The following is an 18371-nucleotide window of genomic DNA, read 5'->3' as shown; positions in this document are numbered from 1 at the left end:
ATTTTGTGTATACAAAAGGGTCACAGATGGTAAAAAGATTTGTTACCGTGAGGTAGTGTAGCGTTTTGTGATTACAAAATTAATCTGTCTCTAAATCTGTTTAAAGAGTTTTTGCCATATAATGAGCAATATAAATTATTAATATTTTCATGTTCTTAGGGACTTTCACAGCCATAATTTTACCAACACAGCTGTTTGACCCAGTGACATCATGTTTTGCATATTTTTGCATTTTAATGAGTTAGTCATTTAAAAGGTTACAAAGAAACCATAACTCATAAGTAATTAAATTATTTAGCAGAAGAAGTATAAGGTCTTCTGACATGGGTCACTGTGGGAAGGAAGGAGTGTACTAAGTTGCACCTGTTTATTGGAGCTAGCTACAAACTAGAACCTTTACTTTTGGATTAGAAGCCACTTCCCTTTTTTTAGGGAAGTGTCTGAATGCAAATACATGCTAAAAGCAACTTAATTTTTTGTCATTCAGATAGAAGATTTTTAGGTTGTGGTCACAAATGATGATCAGCACTAAATGGATGTTGCCTTGAAAGACTTCGATAACTTCAGTATTTTACGGAAAACACTTAGTGTGTGATGTATTTTTCTTCTACACTGCAGAACAAAAACCTGAGATAGAGACCTTCAAAGAGATTTATGTTTTATCTGTTTTGCTGTAGTAGTGTAATGTGTATAAATTCTTGCAGATGAAAGGTGAAGTAGAACAGCTTGGCTACTCGGATTGCCTCAGCGCAAGCTAAAGATGTTAAAAATCTAGACAAACCTCTGAGCCCACTGAAATGTCAACAGAACACTTCACGAAATGTTTACAAAAACATTTTACACAGTTAGAAAAGAGAGGGAAATAGAGTACATTTTAGAATAAGTTCATTTTTTCATCTTGTGCTACATAATAATATAAGCTTAAAACTTATTTTGGGATATATTCATTATGAAATACAATTGAGAATAATTAAGACATACTGTGACATTCTCTGGGAGGAGGCAGAGTGGACTGGAAAACAAATTTGCAGCAGAGAACTTTTGCTGGCAGCTGAAAGGATGCTGAGAAACACCATAGAAACATCAAAAAATTCTGCAGTCAGCTTCATCTCTGCTTCTCATTTGAGCATAAGTTTCAGAGAGTAACTATTACTCTCCTTGGCTTGCCTACCAGTAAATGAGAATTAATAATTATGTATTACTAATGTGGGTTCTGCAAAAGTATTTGATAACCTTTGTGTTTCTGGTGCATTGCTTTCAAGAAGTTCTGTATAAAGCTGAATGACCTTTTAACCAAAACCTTAGTTGAAAAGTAAAATATGCAGGAGTTTCCTGTGTGAAACTTTGAACTGCACTGAAGCTTCTACAGTTTTTGTAGGAAAAGAAAGTATGGTGGTTTCATAACAGAGGAGAAAAAGCCTTCAGAATACAGGGGTTAATTACAGAAAGGGGTCCTACAAGATGTCATTAAAAGATGCCAGGCCTTGGGGGAAACTGGTGAATTCGTCCTTTCATGGATTGTATGGACCCCAAAGCTGTGCACAGTTAGTGAAGAAGAGCAGAGACTATTACTGCAGCCTGGACAGTTATTACGGAAGGATTATTTGCAGTCCTGTACTCTGCCTGTGTGGCTGAGGTGAATCACTTCCATTCAGCCTCCATTGATAGCCTGAAACTCATGTTAGAGAAAGGTGATGAGGCTGAGGTTTATTAAGCGGTGTTTGAAGCGCTACCTGAAAATGAACATAATTATTTTCTATTAAATCGCAGAGTTTAGTTAATGCTACTGCATTTCACTTTTGATGAGAAAAAATTTTCTGCTGAAAGCTGTGATGAAATTAATGCTTACAAAGGCACAGAAGTTCCCAACCAAGAATAGAGGGTGCAACTGAAGGAGTAAAATCTTTATGGTACATGGATGTGTTTATGCAGTTTTGGCCTTGGGAACAAACGCCATGAAACAAGATTGCAGATCTTATGCACAGACATATTTAGGTTGCTAACTATAGATATATGTGGAACATTCATCCTTTGCTAAACTTTTCAACAGCAAACTCAAAATATGGTAACAGTTTATCTCGTCTTTTTTTTTTTTCTTTTTTTTCTTTTTTTTCTTTTTTTCTTTTACCTTTGAATATTGATTTGTTTCGTATAGCTGCACCGGCTCCAAATTATTTAATATTGAAGTGAAGCATACCAGTGGCATATTTTGTGCTTTCCAACTCAAAGTTAGGTATGGTGAAATAAGATGAATACAGTTCCGCATGCAAACAGACACAGGCTAAATGCAGTGAGGATTTAGAAGGCAGTAGCAGAAAGGAAATGAAGAGTTTATTGTTTTTATAGCTCTAATATCCATTAAAAGTTAGTAACACAGCAGGTGACAGTTTGGGTAAGTGTAAAGTGAATGTTTTGAAATAAATAGGAGTTGGGTGACCTGGGATGTCAGGACTCTAGACAAGGGTGTGTGTTTGTCAATATATCCTACATGTTTTACAGACTCCTCAGGGAACAGGGGAAGATACAATTTCACCTTTTCTGTGCCAAAACATTTTAATTATATCTTCTTCCAAGTACAGCGGTTCAGTAACCAAGGAGCTGACATTGATGCATGTGTTGATAAAGCTGCAAACATTCAAAATGAGATTAACAAAGATTTTGAGGAAAGGGTGACAGCTAATTTTGCACAGTATTCTGCATCTAATTCAGGTCAGTGTAATGATAGAATATTTTATAACTGTTGTGTCATCCAGGGGGACTTTTATGATGCTTTGTGTTTTTGAGTATTTGTGTACGCAAAAGTGTAGTTCTTCATACAATATTCAAACATTCTATTGAACCTCTACTGGTTGTAGCATAAGCAGGAGTAAACTTTAGCATTTAGAATCTTTTTTTATATATCCATCAGCATTCATTGCAGTAATAGGATCCTTTCGTCTTTTCAGCCTTGAAAGTATTGACTTCTGATGAGAAATGGAATCAAAACTAGTGCACCCATCTCGTAGCGTTGTTTTCTACTTGCAAAAAGATCGGATGGAAAGTTATATTAAATGTATTTAAATTACCAAACTGTAGTTTCTTTGTATTGTGTGAGACCTTTTGAGAACATCTCAATGTATTTCTGTTCTATTCTCCTCCTTGTTTGAAGGCAACTGACATTCTTCTTTCACTTTTCTTTTTGTTTGTGAAATTTTCTTCTTTTTTTCTATCCACTCACTTCTCCATCTGCTTTCACTTTTGTTTGCTTGGGCCGTCTCTCATCCCAACTTGATAATGAGGAATGCGGTGTGACCCTGACCTCTATCAGCCCATGCATGACCTTCTGACTCCCCCACATAACCTTTGACCTTCTCTTTGACAGCTTGATTAATTACCCTGTGTTATGATTTATGAGTAAGTGCTATGTAAAAATAATAGACAACAGGTGGTCTTCTAAAAACTTTTTGTGGCATGTTTTCTTTTCCTGCCTAGCTTGATGAGCTATTTTAAGTTGGGAACTTAGTGGGACAATGCGTGTTTGGCAGTAACACAGCATTTTTACACACTTGGACACAGCGCTGGAATTCAGTGCGCCAGAGCTGAGGTGTAGCTGGGACAAAAATATTGCAAAGTGTTAGCAGGGTGCAGTTGCCAAAATGTACATAGGGTGGAAACAGAAAGTGGAGTCAACTGACATTTCAGGCGTTTCAGTCTCAGGTCACGTCTTGAGAAAATTGCTCAAATAATGGAGGGGGTATTTTTCAAGCTGAGCTGCATCTCCAACAGCTATGTTTACTTTAACGCTTCACTAGTGACTTCTGATTGGTTGTCATGACCTCATCCCGCTGTTGCACCTACGATGTCGCAACAGTGACATATATGTTCCCTTCTTGTGAAAAAGATGGGGAATAAACAGAACGTACATCTTTCAGAAAGATGAATGGACGTTGCCATGTCCGCTTTAACCACAGGCAGGTTTAGGAGACGAACACTTGGAGTTGCATTTCCCTTGGGAATTAACTCTGGTCTTGCCGCAAACAATCCATACAGAAGTATGAACTTGGAAATTCAGGGTGATAAGGCTTAGGAAAATGGTCTCTTTCAGACCATTGCATGCAGTCCAAAAACATAGTTACATAGGTCAAAAGATTCTTCTCCAGCCTTGACCTTTCTGGTCACATATGGTATCCCATCTTGGTGGATTAATATGCAGAACTGAATGCTTTCAGCTCATTATTCATTTGGCCAGGCAGAAGAGGTTTCAAAAGATTGAGAGTTTACCTCAAATACTTTGAGATTCTTTTTTTTTTTCTTTTCCACCTCAGTCTTATTGCCAGATGCAATAATTTTCATGTTCTTTCAATTTCAAACGGCTTGCTTGAGCTTCCAGTAAGAGACAAAGCACAGTTGCAATTCTGGCTTGCATTACGGTGAAAAAGGCCCTTCTACATTGTTCTGCCTTTGTAATGAAGGTATTGTAACTGAGATTTTTGATTCTTTCCAACACTTGACTTTTTTCAGCTGTCTTCCCTTTCTATCATCATTTCCACTACCTCCAGAAGTGTTTCTTGGACGTTGATAGCAGTTGGTACAGTTGATGTTTTGCTGCCAACTTATCCTGAAGCTTAACTTTTCTGAACATTAAACAAATTGCAGGAAATAGCTGTTTATAGAGTATTCCAGTCTGAAAGAGAATGTGATTGTGTCCCCTGAGCTCGTAGATCAGAGACTGGAACTTGTATTTATCAGTCCCTATCCTGATTATTACTTCTCATCAAAGATATACTAATGGGTGATGCAGACAAACTGTGACTTCTGTGTGGCATCTGTATTCTCTTAGATATGTTTGATTTATGGAAAATTTTCTTACTGCTGTTACAAAATTTGACTTTTTACTGTGATAAAAAACAGAGCGCTTTACACAGTGGTTTAACATTCTGCGTGCACTGGATCCATAGAAAAAGCAACTCCACAATTACATACACAGAAAACATATCAAACTTTAAACTTCCCAGAATTACAATAATTATTTTCAGTAATTAGCTCACTAATTTCACTAATTAGTTCACTACATTTTTTATAATATTTCGTATACATATATTATAATATGTACATTCATCAGAAGTTGGTGTTTTTAATGCCATTGTGAGGTACGTACTTCTGACCATGACTTCTATTTAAAGTTATTAATGAACGTGATTTTTTTGGTTGCTAAATAGTTATGCCAAAGATTGTGTATATTGCCTATTATTAAAGTTTCCTGAGGGCCTGCTTTTAAGTATTAGTGGATTATTTTTTATTGTGTTTTGCATTAATTTGCATTTTGTTCAACCACACTGAAGAGTTCCACTTTTTTTTTTATTTTCTGATCACACAGAAGTTTAGTGGTGCAGCTATTCTCATATCACTGCATTTTTAAGAAATGAATTGAATTTAAAATATATGTTTACATTGATGTTATCTAAAGCTAAGTATGCATTTTCAATGGAAATTAACAGAAATAAAAAATGTTTAGGTTAAGACTGATTAAATCCGGAACCAGGTGCAGTTTTGCCAGACTTAGTTTCTCTGCGGTGCTACTATCAAATGCTTGTTACTACCAAATCTTTCTGGTACTACTGTTTACACGTTTTAATTTCAGATGCAGAGGACAAGGGAAAGAGAATCATAAGCAAAACAGTCTAAAGTGTATTATTTTCCCAAGAGAAATTCATATGAATTATAAGGTGATTGTTTTTCCCACAGATGAAGAAAAAAAAACAAACAAAAAAAAAAAAAACTCAGTTATTACTAATTATTTTAATTGTACTGACAGGAAAGATGTGCTATCTCGGGAAAAAGAAGCTTTAAAGCGTAGAGGGAGATGCGTTATGCTGCTTAAAATATAATTGATAAAAATCCTCTAATTGATTTATGACATGGGGAATTTAAAAATGGAATCGTATTTCATCTGTTGATGTCTATGTGAAAAATTGACATTGTGTCCTCATAAAATTGGACAAATGAGTCATGTAATTTTCAGTTACATAATCAATAACTTAGACAAATTCTACTTCTTTGATGATTTATGTGTCTGTTTTGTGGTCAGCTAAAAGTGGACACAGGGTTTCAAATTCCTGTAACACTTGTAGACCTATAACAAATACATGAATTTTGCATTTGGCATTGTATAGAAAGTAAAAGGAATCGATACGCAGAGTGTCTCTGCTCAGAAAGAGCAGGTCAAGATGAACAACAAAGGGAGCAGCCTGTGTTGCGCGATGAAACCACCAAAGTGCTTGGTGATGAGTGTGGGGATAAGTTAGTCCCTGCTCCACAGTGAGCAAGCTGAAGTCATGCTTTCATCCCCAGTAATTTAGTAACACGTATCTGCTGAAGTGCTGTTCTCCCCTGTGCTGGATTTGGGGCTTTGAAATTTGTGAGCTGGAAATTTATCTGCTGATAATGTGGTATTGTGCGTCGATACAGGCAGTGAAGGCGCGGGTAGCTTTTGAGCCATGCCTCCTTTTGTTTCACGTTTTTCTTTGCCCCTCCCCTTCCCTCCGCTTATTTATTTGGCTATTTATTTATTTACATTTACCTAAGTTCAATTCACTCAGCGGAGAGGGCAGGGAAGAAACATGACAGGAGACCACTTACTCACGGTACCGAATCTAGTAAGGAGGCAATTTTCTCTTTGGCCTATGGTGACCTTTTTTGACGATGTCCCTTACACCAGAGACAGTGTACTGAATGCCTCTATTTCACCCTGTTTAGCAGAGTGCAACAGTGTCCTTTAGCTTCGTTTTGGTGGGAGGAGAAGCTATGGCAGAAATTTGAGAAGGGCGTGAAAAGTTGTGCGGACACAAGGAAGAGGGGTAGGAACTTCCTTCAAATGTGATTTTGATAACTAGTCGAGTGTGTCCAACTGTAGAAAATCACTAAGTGACAATCTGTCTACCTGACAGTGATCACAATGTGTTACAAGATTTTTGAATAGCTCTACAGATTAGAATAAAGCAAGCCCAAATAAAGTATCTTTTGTTAGCGTAGATGTGGTTTACTCTGCTGAAGCTAGGTACGTGGACTTCTTTGATCTTCTCGCCTCGCCTAAGTGCAGAATTGAGTGCTGAACGAAAAGCCGGAATAAAGCTGTTCCGTTAGATAATTAGCGTAGACATTTTCAAAAAGTGAGTCTTTATTAAAATCTACTTTTAAAGGACAGCTTGATTTTCATTGGGAACCCATGGTAACTTTAAGGACTCATCTGTTAAATGCACGTGCTTCCCTTTTTCTCCCTGCATTTGCGATGATCTTTCACAAATATTACAATTCTTATATGATTTACCATCATTTAAAAATCATAATAAAATGATTGGCTGATTTATTCAAGATTTATTTCTCATTCATAAATTCATGTATTTTTCAACCAGCTCATTTTCCAAGGCACAAAAATGCAGCTGGTATGTTCAAAAGCATCCTGCAGGTCACAAATTTTCTCTGGGTTTGTTGAATATGGGACATAATCCCAGTGAAGTTTTAGAACAGATTTAAAGATGTGCTTAAAAGTCTTCTCCACAGTAAAACAGTTGACTTGTAAGCAATACCACTGAATCAGTGGTAGTATTGATTCATTGTTACTGCTGCTGTTGGCTTGTCAGCTAGACAAAAGGTTTCACTATTTTAAACTGTGCTGAATAATTTTCCCATGCTTTCCTTAATATATATATATGAATTCTCTCCATCCTTTCTCTTTTAAAGGTTTTTATTGGCAGAGTATATAGCTTTTTATTCATCATTATGTAGAGTTTTTAAAATAATATTTTGCGTATAGTTTTAATACGGTTTTCTGAAAAAGTCATATAACATGCTTATGAATAAAACAACATACTAAATTATTTTAAAGGTAAATCAGCCAACTTCTCTGATGCCGAGGGATGTGTATATGCATAAGTGCACGCACAGACGTATTCACACATCAATATCCCATTAATGACTGAAAAGAAACAATATTCTTAAAATGTTCTTCTAAAAAATTACGTTATGTGAACTTACTGAAATAAATATGTGTTTTTAAGAGCATTAAAGTAAACAGAAAGCATTTTCAAGTATCAAATCTCTCTTTCCATATTTCTTTCCTTGTTTTTTTCTTGTTTTTTTCTTTTTTCTTTTTTTTTTTTTTTTTTTTTTCTTTTTTTTTTTTTTGTCTCTTCTAAAACAGGAAGGCTATGGAGTAATAGTACTGAATCCCAATGAGAACTATATTGAAGTGGAGAAGACAAAAGCCCAAGTACAGCTGTCTTCTGATAGCTCAGATGAACCTGCAGAAAAGAGGGAAAGAAAAGATAAAATCCAGAAGGAAACAAAGAAACGACGTGACTTCTATGAGAAGTATCGAAATCCACAGAAAGAAAAAGAAACAATACAGATGTATATTAGAGTAAGTTTCTTTTACTTTTGTTTGTCCTTGTTTACTAATGGATCGATATGTTTGCTGTCCATATTAGCTAATAAATAGCATGCTTTTTTAAAAACAAACATTTTTCTGCAGTGACATCCAAGAGTTCATACAGAGTTTCTAGCTCTTTATTCTATTGATATTTTTCATCACTTACTGAATGTAAAGTAAGTTTTGGAAGAGTTACAAAACAGTCCTTTCTAATTTCAAAGAGGAACTTCAAATAAACCCCAGAGGAATGCACTGGTGCTATGAAGAAAGGGAATGATTTAAGGAAGACTCATTTTATAAACAGAGGTGTACATATGAAACACTTTCTGGTGCAACTTCGGCAACACATTAGCTTCACATGTCATGCATGCATTTATTGTATTACATTGTCATATACTGGGGAGGCAGTAGTTATGGAATGATAGATTTTTAACATATTACCTGCTGAATTAATAATGTATTGTGGAAAATACTGGTGTTCATCTTGCTTGGTAGCAAATTTACCCTATAATGTATTGTTTTCATATGAGCAGCCATCCATTGTGTTTCAGCTGAACTTCTGAAGGCAGATAAAGGAGGAGAGTTATTAATATCTTAATAAATATTTAAGCTAGAATAGTTCGAGAATGGTGTAATGAGGAAACTCTGTCCCCTGCTCTTTTCTTACTCAGTGAACCTTTGCACTTTGTAATGCTACCAGCATGGGATCGTTATAACAGTGCTACCCGAGGATTTCTAATTCTGCAGGGGGCACAAACAATATTATTTGCACTTTGACACATTCTGCTTCATATACATACTATGCATTATACATTTGAGACTGAGTCATGCAATATCCAAAGCCTTTATTAGGGAAGTTAGCATTTTCATTCAACAGTAAAACATGTCAGAAAAGCCACACCGTGCTTAAATCAGTAAAAATGTGCATGTCCTTCTGTTGTGAAATATAGAAATATCCAGCACAAGAGATGTTAGAATCTTCTTAAATTTTAACTTGTTCCTTTTAACTGTGGTGTAACATTGAAGTGTTTCTAGGAGAAATACAGCAGTACTAACTGTATAAGAGATTTTGTAACCTGGGCATTAAGAATCACTAATACCATAAATATTACTGTGTCTTCTAAGAAATATCTTACGACTGAGAACTGGAAACAAAAGGATCCATATACACATTCAAAGTCACTAACAGAGCACTACTGTGGGATTTTTTTATTTTTTTCTACCTATGTGCTTCTTTTATGAGATATGCCATTCTTCCTAGTGGTCAGACTCTGTTTCTTAAGAGGCTTCTGTCAAATTGCATCAGAAGCCGGTGAACATTGTTGTGTTGTCCTGAAATGTGTTTAGTCAGCATGCTGGTTCGGTATCCTCTTATTGATAGTAAACCTTTTTTGATACCTTTTTAGCAGTTCCACCTTCTCGTGGCTCTTTTGTTTGATGAGGCATGAAATCTGGCTTCAGGAGGTTTGACCCCCAAAACGTAAAATGCATGACTCCATACCATTTTCTTTTTTACGTGGGTCTGTGCCTCAAATATGACTGTCCACATTCTCTTTATTCAATTTTCTTCAAACCAAGGGAAAAAGTTTTAGTGAAAGTGTATGTGGTAGTCTTCTTTCCAGAGTGAAGTAACTGAAATTGAGCTTTCTGATGCAATTGGTGTTCTTTATTCTGAAAGAATCCCTTTATATATATATGTAATATATATATATGTTTCTTAAATAGACTCTGATGCAGAGAGTTTTTCTGAAACAGAATGAAAAATGTCCTGCTTTGGTGTGTGGCGGGATACATTACTGCAATTCACTTGCCTGCTAATTTCTGAAACAAAACTGGATCACTGATGGAATACCATTTACTCTTCTGGGTAGAACCGCTAAGTCTGTAAAAACTTAAGACAGGTGGTTGCAACAGGAGCTGTGAATATAGCATGCTCTGCTCTGTTGATAATCTCCCCAGGCATAGCATGATGCAAACAAAACGGTGCAATGCCATACGTACAGTGCATTTCCTGCCTCTCATGCTTGGGTCTGTTGAACTGTGTATGCTACTGAAAGCACCCTTTTCTCACACCTTGGGATCACCGCCTGCATTACTTTAGCTGTGGGATGATGATCTTTGGAGCTAGTCTTAGACAACCTGAGAGAGCAATTCAAATGCAAAAAAATGAATTTTACTTGCCCTGTGGTAAGGAATGCTTCTGACTCACTAACATCTTGAATAAGAGGAAGAAAAATCATACTTTACAGAAGTATTTAAGGATGGTATATGTTTTGGTAGTGATATCATTGAATAATTTTGAAAAATACAGAGTGAGCATTAGATCACCTTTGCAAAGTAAGGCAAATGGGTACAAAGATCCAAAATTTCCTCTCAACAGCTGTGGTAGATACATACCTCAAGATACAGTGCATCTAACATTGAAGGATGATTTGTGTGTGCCAGATATGCTGGAGATGTTGTTTCTGACTGTTAAGAAGAAATGGGAATAAATATCCTGTTATGTTATCACAGGGTCAGTAAGACAGTGTTGTGTTCTGATGAAATGCCGGATGATGAAATTAAAGGCATCTGGCTGTTGGTCCAATGTGTGCAGTTAGATCTTCCAAGATGTGCGAAAATTAAATTCTCCCACTCCCACAAATTTCTTTAAGTATTTTCTTTATTTTTGTAGGAAAATGCAAATTAGCTGGGATATTCAGGAATATGTAAAAGCAGAGTCTTAAAATACAAAACCTCAAATTGCATTCTATTTTTACGCACGCACAAAAAAGAATATAAATAAAAACGACTATTAGACTGTGTAGTGCATTAACGCAGTGCCTGAAAGATCAAAGTACTTATTGTTTCATGCTGTTAGTTTCTTTAACTAGGAAATAATGTACTTTCTGGCATATGTTTTAGCTTGTTAAAGGGGCTGATTTGGTCTGGGCAATAAACATCATGTCAAACATTATGGCAGAAAAACCTGCTTAGTATGTTTTGTAATAAGACAGAATTTTTTCTTGAAAACAAGTGAATTCATGAGTGAAGACAGAAAATATCATCAGTTCAGTAACAATCTTACAAAATTGGTTTCTTTTTTAGCAAGGCAAACCAAGGAGAAAATTTCTTGATAACAAGTATTGACTATAATGCTTCATAGAAATATTAAATAAAAGCATTTTACTTTTATGTAACGTTAATGAATGCAATATGAATTTTACTGGTCTTACTATTCAGATTTTCACTAGCATATTGCCAGCAAATCGTTTTTAAAGCATCTGTTTTTTAATGTGTTGAATGCAAAATTGAGTCAAATAGCTAAATATATGCATACTTCCTTTTAAAAAACATATTTCTATCCTTACTTATAGATACTACCATTTTTTCTTAGACCACCAGAGGCTGCTGCTGTACATATTGGCCAATGCTTCCCCCAGAAACTTAAGGCCCTACTCAGCCTTCATTTATTACTGAACTAAACTGAGAATTTGTTGATCTCTAACCTTTTTCTATGGAAACAGATCATACAGGCTTAAATGTGACATGATTATTCTCTCCATCTTCCAAGCCATCTCCCACTCCCCACAGATTTTCACATTGACAGTGTCTTCTCTATGTTAAAAGACACTTAGAAATGTAAATCAGTATTTATCCCCTTCTAAGTAGTTTTCACCACTTAAACAAGTATACTGAATGAATTCTGAAATGTTAGTAAAGAAAAAAGTATAAATCACGTAATTTTATAATAATAGTAATTTGCAATAATGTTGTTGCCACAATAGTCAGAGCATATCAAAGAGGCAGAAAAGGAAGAAGAATTAATATCTTTTATCAGACCAGCTGATGGGGTCAGATTTTCTGGGCAAGAGGATAAGCCCTTCCTTGGCCTGTCCGCTAGGAATATTCCCCCACAAAGATTAACTCTTTTAATAAAGACAATTCTTGTGGCAAATTTTATTTTTGCTATAGCACAGTCTATAACAGTGCTGTTTGTACTAGAAGCATATGAATGAAATCAAGTTAATTTTGGATGTAACTTTTTGTAAATAATTTTTTTCCCTTTTCCTGTGAGAAGTTAAATAGAACATGATCGTGTGCAACTAATTAATTTGTTTTGCTAAAAATGTATCTATCAGGATAACCCATGCCAACATTCAGGAGCAAGTGGTGCAAAGTGGGTTTATTAACACAGGGCTGATGCGCAGTGATGCTGGCGGGCAACACAAGCTGGCGGACATAGGCAGGCTGCGTGCCATCGCTGCGTGTTCTTTGGTTAGACCAACACACATGGCAGAAGGCCAACAGCCCAATGGTTCACACCAGCTTTCAGAGCAGCAGATTTTGTGTGGAGATCAAGCCCTGTTCTGAGTTCGGCCTGCAGGCAGCTGTGTGGCCTGGCCCATGGCCGTCACCTCTGCCTGCCCTGCTGCCTGGCAAGGGTCTCATCCAAACCCTATGTGACTCCATTAGTGTGCTGCTGAACCTGAGCTAATAAGCCCTTTATTCCACCAGGGGAGACAAGATGGCAGGCACTAGGCAGACAGCTCCCAAGGGCCAGGGGACATGCTCAAGCACAGGAAAAGTCTCTGGCTGGGAATCAGGCCTCCCACCTCCAGAGTCTTGCCCAGTCTTTACAGTGCAAAGCTTTTTTTTTTTTCCCTTCTTATAACTTTCAGAGTTGCTTTACCTATAGCTGAAGCACCGCATGGTTTTAGTTTTTTAGTTTGCTCATATTTGCCTTTTAAAACCTATTATTCCCTTCAGTGTTTGGGAAATTTACAGAATCATCATCTTGGCAATGAGAGCTGCTTAAAAATTACTGCAGTTTTACTGTTCTTTGCAACACGTACTACTTAAAAGCAAAAAGATTGCAGTTAGGTGCTGGGACATAAATATCTTGTGACATTTTAGATGCCCAGGGGTCTCTGCTACACCTGTGGAGGTCTGGCAGCTGTGCTGCAGGTCCTTACTGCAGGCCTGCCCAGCCCAGCCTGAGGCCAAATGAAAACCTTAACCCACCAGATTTCACTGAGCACCAACACTTAGACCTCTAAGACTTAGATCCCTAAAGGGTCCAATAGCTTGGAACTCCAATAGTTATTACTGTAAAACAGGAAAGAAATGTTCATAAAACATTTCATTCTGTAGATATTACAGTGAACTGACATCTCACTAAAGTATATGCAGTTTAAACTTTAGTAGTTTCTACAAAGGCTGTTTAGTTTGTGCAGTTATATTCGGTATTTCTAAAAATCCTGAGACTGTGAGAGCTTCTTACAGTACGTTTTGCATCTACCAGTCCTAGAAGGTTATACTTGCCTTTTTTCCTGAAGCAAGAGAGAAATCAGAAAAGCAGATAATCAGTGAGGGAAGATTTTCCATCTCTTCAAGAGCCCCACTGGCTCTTCATTCTGTTATACCCTCTCTTTGTTCTGCATCTCAGAAGTATGGTTTAATCAAAGAAAAGGAATAAATCGGGGCTATCTTGCTTTCTTGTCTTTCAAACATTCATTACATGCTGCCGACAAAATGCGTATTGTTAGACTGGGCTCCTAGAATGTGAGGCAAGCCACATGAGTTTTCGAAAAAAAGAATCAGCTTGCATCTCTCCTTGCATCTCTCCAGCTGTGCCGTGCTCCTGTTGTTCTAAAAAAGATCGTTGTGCACAGGTCAACCAAGTCGTCCTTCCTTTCAGTCAGGAATCAGGCTTAGTAAACCTGGACAGTTAGCAAGCTAATCACAGAGAAGACTAGCTCAGCAGAAACCAGAGCAACTTGTTGAAGGCAAAGGTGAATGAAATATTCAAACTTCTTAAACTCAGATAGTGCCTGCCTTTGATTGTAGAGTGATTGCAGTTAAGGACTGAAAAGACCTCACAGGTCTTCTAGTCAATCCTCCTGCCAGTGCAGATTGTTCTCTGTGAGTATCCTTTATCCTTTATCCAACAATCAAAGATTAATTTTTTTTTAACTGATATCCAAAACAAGGATAATATCCTCTAACTTACTGTATGTATTGCACATTTTGGTACTAGATTTCTATGTTTGGGAGGTCAAATGGTAGCACACCTTTTGGTATGCAAAATTTTGAGATTCTTCATGTGCTTTTTTCCATAAAGTGCAGCAAGCCATAAAAGTCTTCAAATACAGAGAGATCACAGAAATTAATTTCTCTGAGATAAACATATATAGTTGTCTCAAGAGGAGTGGTGCTGTTGAAAAAAAGGCAGGATCCCCTTTTTGAAACCCTCTCAAAATGTTTACAGGTTTTGGATAGGGCGTACCATGATACACAGAAATCAGGAAAACAGTGGAGTCCTAGGAAACAAATGTCAACGGACAGGAGACTGGGGCACAGGATACGGTATGTTCAAGGATGTTATTTCCACCTCATTTGCCACAGAAAACAAAGTGAAAATTCAGGAAAAAAATATAGGAAAAAAAAATCCAGGTTTTGTAACTTAGATTATTCTGGTAGTTCCTCTGAAGTCTGCTTGGCTGCCTCAGCAGTGACCACTGCCAAAGGGGCTGGAAGTAGGGGAGGAAGCACTGGTATGAAGCATGTAGAAAAAGCTGCCTAGAAAAGGTATCAGTTCCTGACCTGCAATTCATAGGTTGCTGGCAGTTCAGAGCAGTATGAATTATTATCACCTCGTCACTCATTATATTTCAAAATCATTATTAGCAAAAGATTTTATTATCTAATGTCCTTCCTTTTTGCAAATCTACCTCTTGTGTGATGTTATTTCAAATTATTTGCCTCTTGAGAACAAAGTCGATCTTTTTAATCAGTTTGTTGTCATCACCATAGAGGAAAAGAAATAACCTTGTTGTGAGCTCTGAGAGAAAAGAGTCACGACCTCAGTTCTTTCTGGGCGGTAGTGAACTCCACAGTTTATCGTTACTCCATGAGAACTACTTTTATACTAACTTCAGAGTTGCTAACATTGTTTTCACAGTGTCCAGACAGATGAATTTGCTAAGGTAGTATGTTTTATGGTATGCACAACCCTGACCTTATCTAAATTTTGAAGAATCTTTCATTCCTCTTTCATCTGGATCTTTATCTTTTTCTTCCTGACTAGAAGGGGATGCTAAACTGATCAAAAATGCTTTTTGTCTTTTGTGCTTGGTGTCAGTAGCAGGCTTTCTTTCTGAGCTGTCTGAATGCTGTTCAGCCACACTGTTCTACACTTTGTAATTTACCAGTTGTTTCTCATTCTTTTTCTCTGTGTTTTTGATTCGTACCTGCAAGACTAAATTTGTCAGTATACAATGAGTTACATTTTCCTTATAATCAAATAATATTTGAATTTTAGTTAGTCTTCCCAATAGATGGCACTGCTAGGAACCAAACTACTGAATAACTTAAAATTTAATTAGCATTTTTACTAAGAATTATATCAATTTCTGAGCTTTTAGTTCTTCTGGGCTATAGGGCACCACTAAAACAATTTGTGAGCTTCTGGTTTGGTACTTCTAGCACAAGTGTAGAGTGAGAAGAATATCCATCCTATATTGAGTATGTTGTTCAGAAAAAGAGGGCATCCCTTCAGTAGTACTTTTGACAAACATAAGCATGCTTCCTATATTAAAAGTAAACTGTAGGAGTACTCATCATTCTGACATGGGGCTTGCCCACTGAGATAGACTGGACTCCAGCTCACTATCACAGCATGCTGAAACAATTTGCCATTGCGAAGTTTCTGCATCTCTTAAAAAAAATAACAATAAAAGTTCTGCCCTCTGTTCTAATTGAATTAGAGAATGAATGGAAGAGTTGCTGTCTCCTGAAGGACTTCTTTTACCCCACTTTACACTTTGTCTAGTATCACTTAAATTTTAATCATTCACTATAGCACCAATGCAGAATGAAGCATTTCCCCTAACAAGTGCACCCAAGCATGTGCACACAGAGATGCTAAATAAAGGTTTACCTAACCTGGGCAAGTATTTGCATGTTCAGCATCCTTCCAACTCTGAAGGAAATGGGCTCAGTGATAGTTTGTAAGCACAGAATATATAAGTCTTGAAGGTTTCCTTTTATGAAAAGTGAAGATTTAATCACTGCATCCAGTCATACAGTACAACAAGAAATTCAGAAAGTAGTTAATTCAGACAATATGCTCAGTACTTCCTAAGAATCTGCAACATGTTTGTTCTTTGCAAACTAGTGTTTCATTCCGGGATGGTTTCTCATTCCTATCTTCTATATTTTTTCCACCTGCTGTGTAACTGAATAATCTGATTTCCTGGATCTTGCAAGTTCAGAGCATGTCCTACAATAGTGGGCAATTGACCTCAACACTAAATTGTGTTGCAGCTCCTCTATTCCTAACCTCATAGAACATGCACATTATGAACACAAATCTTCAAGGATCTGTTTTGCTGAGGAATTTGAAGTTAGTGAATTAAGTAGCGAAGAAATTTAGACCATGTATGTTGTTTTGAAAGATTTCTAGGTTCTGAATTAAGTTTGTGGGCTTACTCCATGATAAGTCAGCGCCCTTATGCATTCCACCCTGAAGTACATGTCTCCTGACCTTTGGGTCTGCACTTTCTTTCCTGGAGGGTCTTTTCTGTATTTTGAAAAATGAGCAAACACATTCAATGACAGAATCATGTTTTTCATCATGTCTCCTTTGCATTGGCTGCCAAAAAAAATGGTAAGCTTATGTTTAATGGCTGTTACTTAATTTCATATTCTTTAACATTGAAGTTATTGGCCATGTATGAAATCCTCCTTTTTGAGATATGTCAAGTTTTCAGATGCTCTTGCTGTTTAAAGGCCTACTTTTTTTGTGTGAAGTGAACAAATGAATTATTGCTCTCACAGATCTTAAAATAACAGAATTTGATCACAGTGCCTGCTTGTCCTAAATATCTTTCTGTTACTGCTGAATGTCTGTTCATTATGTTCTTTTACTGTTTCTTCTCTCTCTCTGTTCTGAAATACCAGCTGCAGCTAACTGACAGAGTTTGGCTGAGACTTAAGTAAAGTTTTATGCTGATATTCCCTAGACACCATTATCACACAGGTGTGGCAGTTCACATAATGTTATTACTCCGTTGGAATTCTGATGAATAACCACAGCATGGCATTCTAATGGCATTCTGAAATAGCGTTTATTTCTACTGAAAGATAAAGTGACAAGGCAAAATTCAGGTCTGCTAGAATCAGCAAACAAGAACTGCAGTTGCAAAAGATGACCGGTGCCTCAATTCTGATGGGAGTTATGAGAGTATCCAAAATTCAGAGTGATGAAATTGTAATATGAAAATATCGTAAACAAGTTCACATGATCTGCAATAGTCCTCTCCGTCGAGTGCATTCAAAGGCACTGTCCCAAATACACATAGTTCAAATTCTGAAGAGCTTCTATGACACTGGCACAACACAGCTCACTTTTTTTTCCCTTGATTGAAACTGTCAGGCCCAGTGCTTGTGAACAGTCCTGAATGACACTGCTTTGAGCAAGGCACTGGACTGCAGGACCTCCAGGCATCCTTTCTAGCTAACATGATTCAATGGTTCTACATGACCAAGTTCCACTCCAACCCTCGAGGCAGTATTTAAGCTGTGCATCAACTCTGTGGTTGTTGTTGAAGAGAGGTCAATTTACCTCAGAACATGTGGCAGTACTGGCATTGCACTTGGTCATCCATTTATAAAGAGCAGGTTTAGGTGGCTGAAACCATGAAGCCTTCTGAGCTATTAGCGTGGTTGATGCCATGTAATCTTTCGTAAGTACTGCTATGTAAACGTACCCTGGGAGCAACAGTGATGTTATTTTGCATTTTTAACACAGGTGTGTTGAGGAGAACAAGATTACTTCATGGATCAAGAAATTCTACAAGCCATATCCTTAAATTCTGCCAAAAGATCTTAGAGCAGTACAGAAGTATCAGTTTTTTCACAGATGTTTTCCAGATGTTGCTAGCATGCCCAACTTTGAATAATGGGAAGGATAAATGTACTG

The 18371-nt window shown here is 37.0% G+C and overlaps 1 protein-coding gene across 1 annotated transcript in view; it reads left to right on the top strand.

Moving 5' to 3' along the window:
* ARB2A (ARB2 cotranscriptional regulator A) overlaps positions 1-18371 on the top strand; it is a gene marked incomplete at both ends in the record, with an annotated part of 234916 nt that overhangs the window by 101974 nt on the left and 114571 nt on the right. Inside the window, one exon of the mRNA XM_079548659.1 lies at positions 8180-8398. Within this exon, the coding sequence (XP_079404785.1) occupies positions 8180-8398 (219 nt within the window). The remainder of the gene's footprint in view (positions 1-8179; positions 8399-18371) is intronic.

This window comes from Tetrao urogallus (assembly GCF_951394365.1).
Source record: "Tetrao urogallus genome assembly, chromosome: Z".
NCBI lineage: Eukaryota > Metazoa > Chordata > Aves > Galliformes > Phasianidae > Tetrao > Tetrao urogallus.
This window is presented reverse-complemented; position numbering and strand designations above follow the sequence as displayed.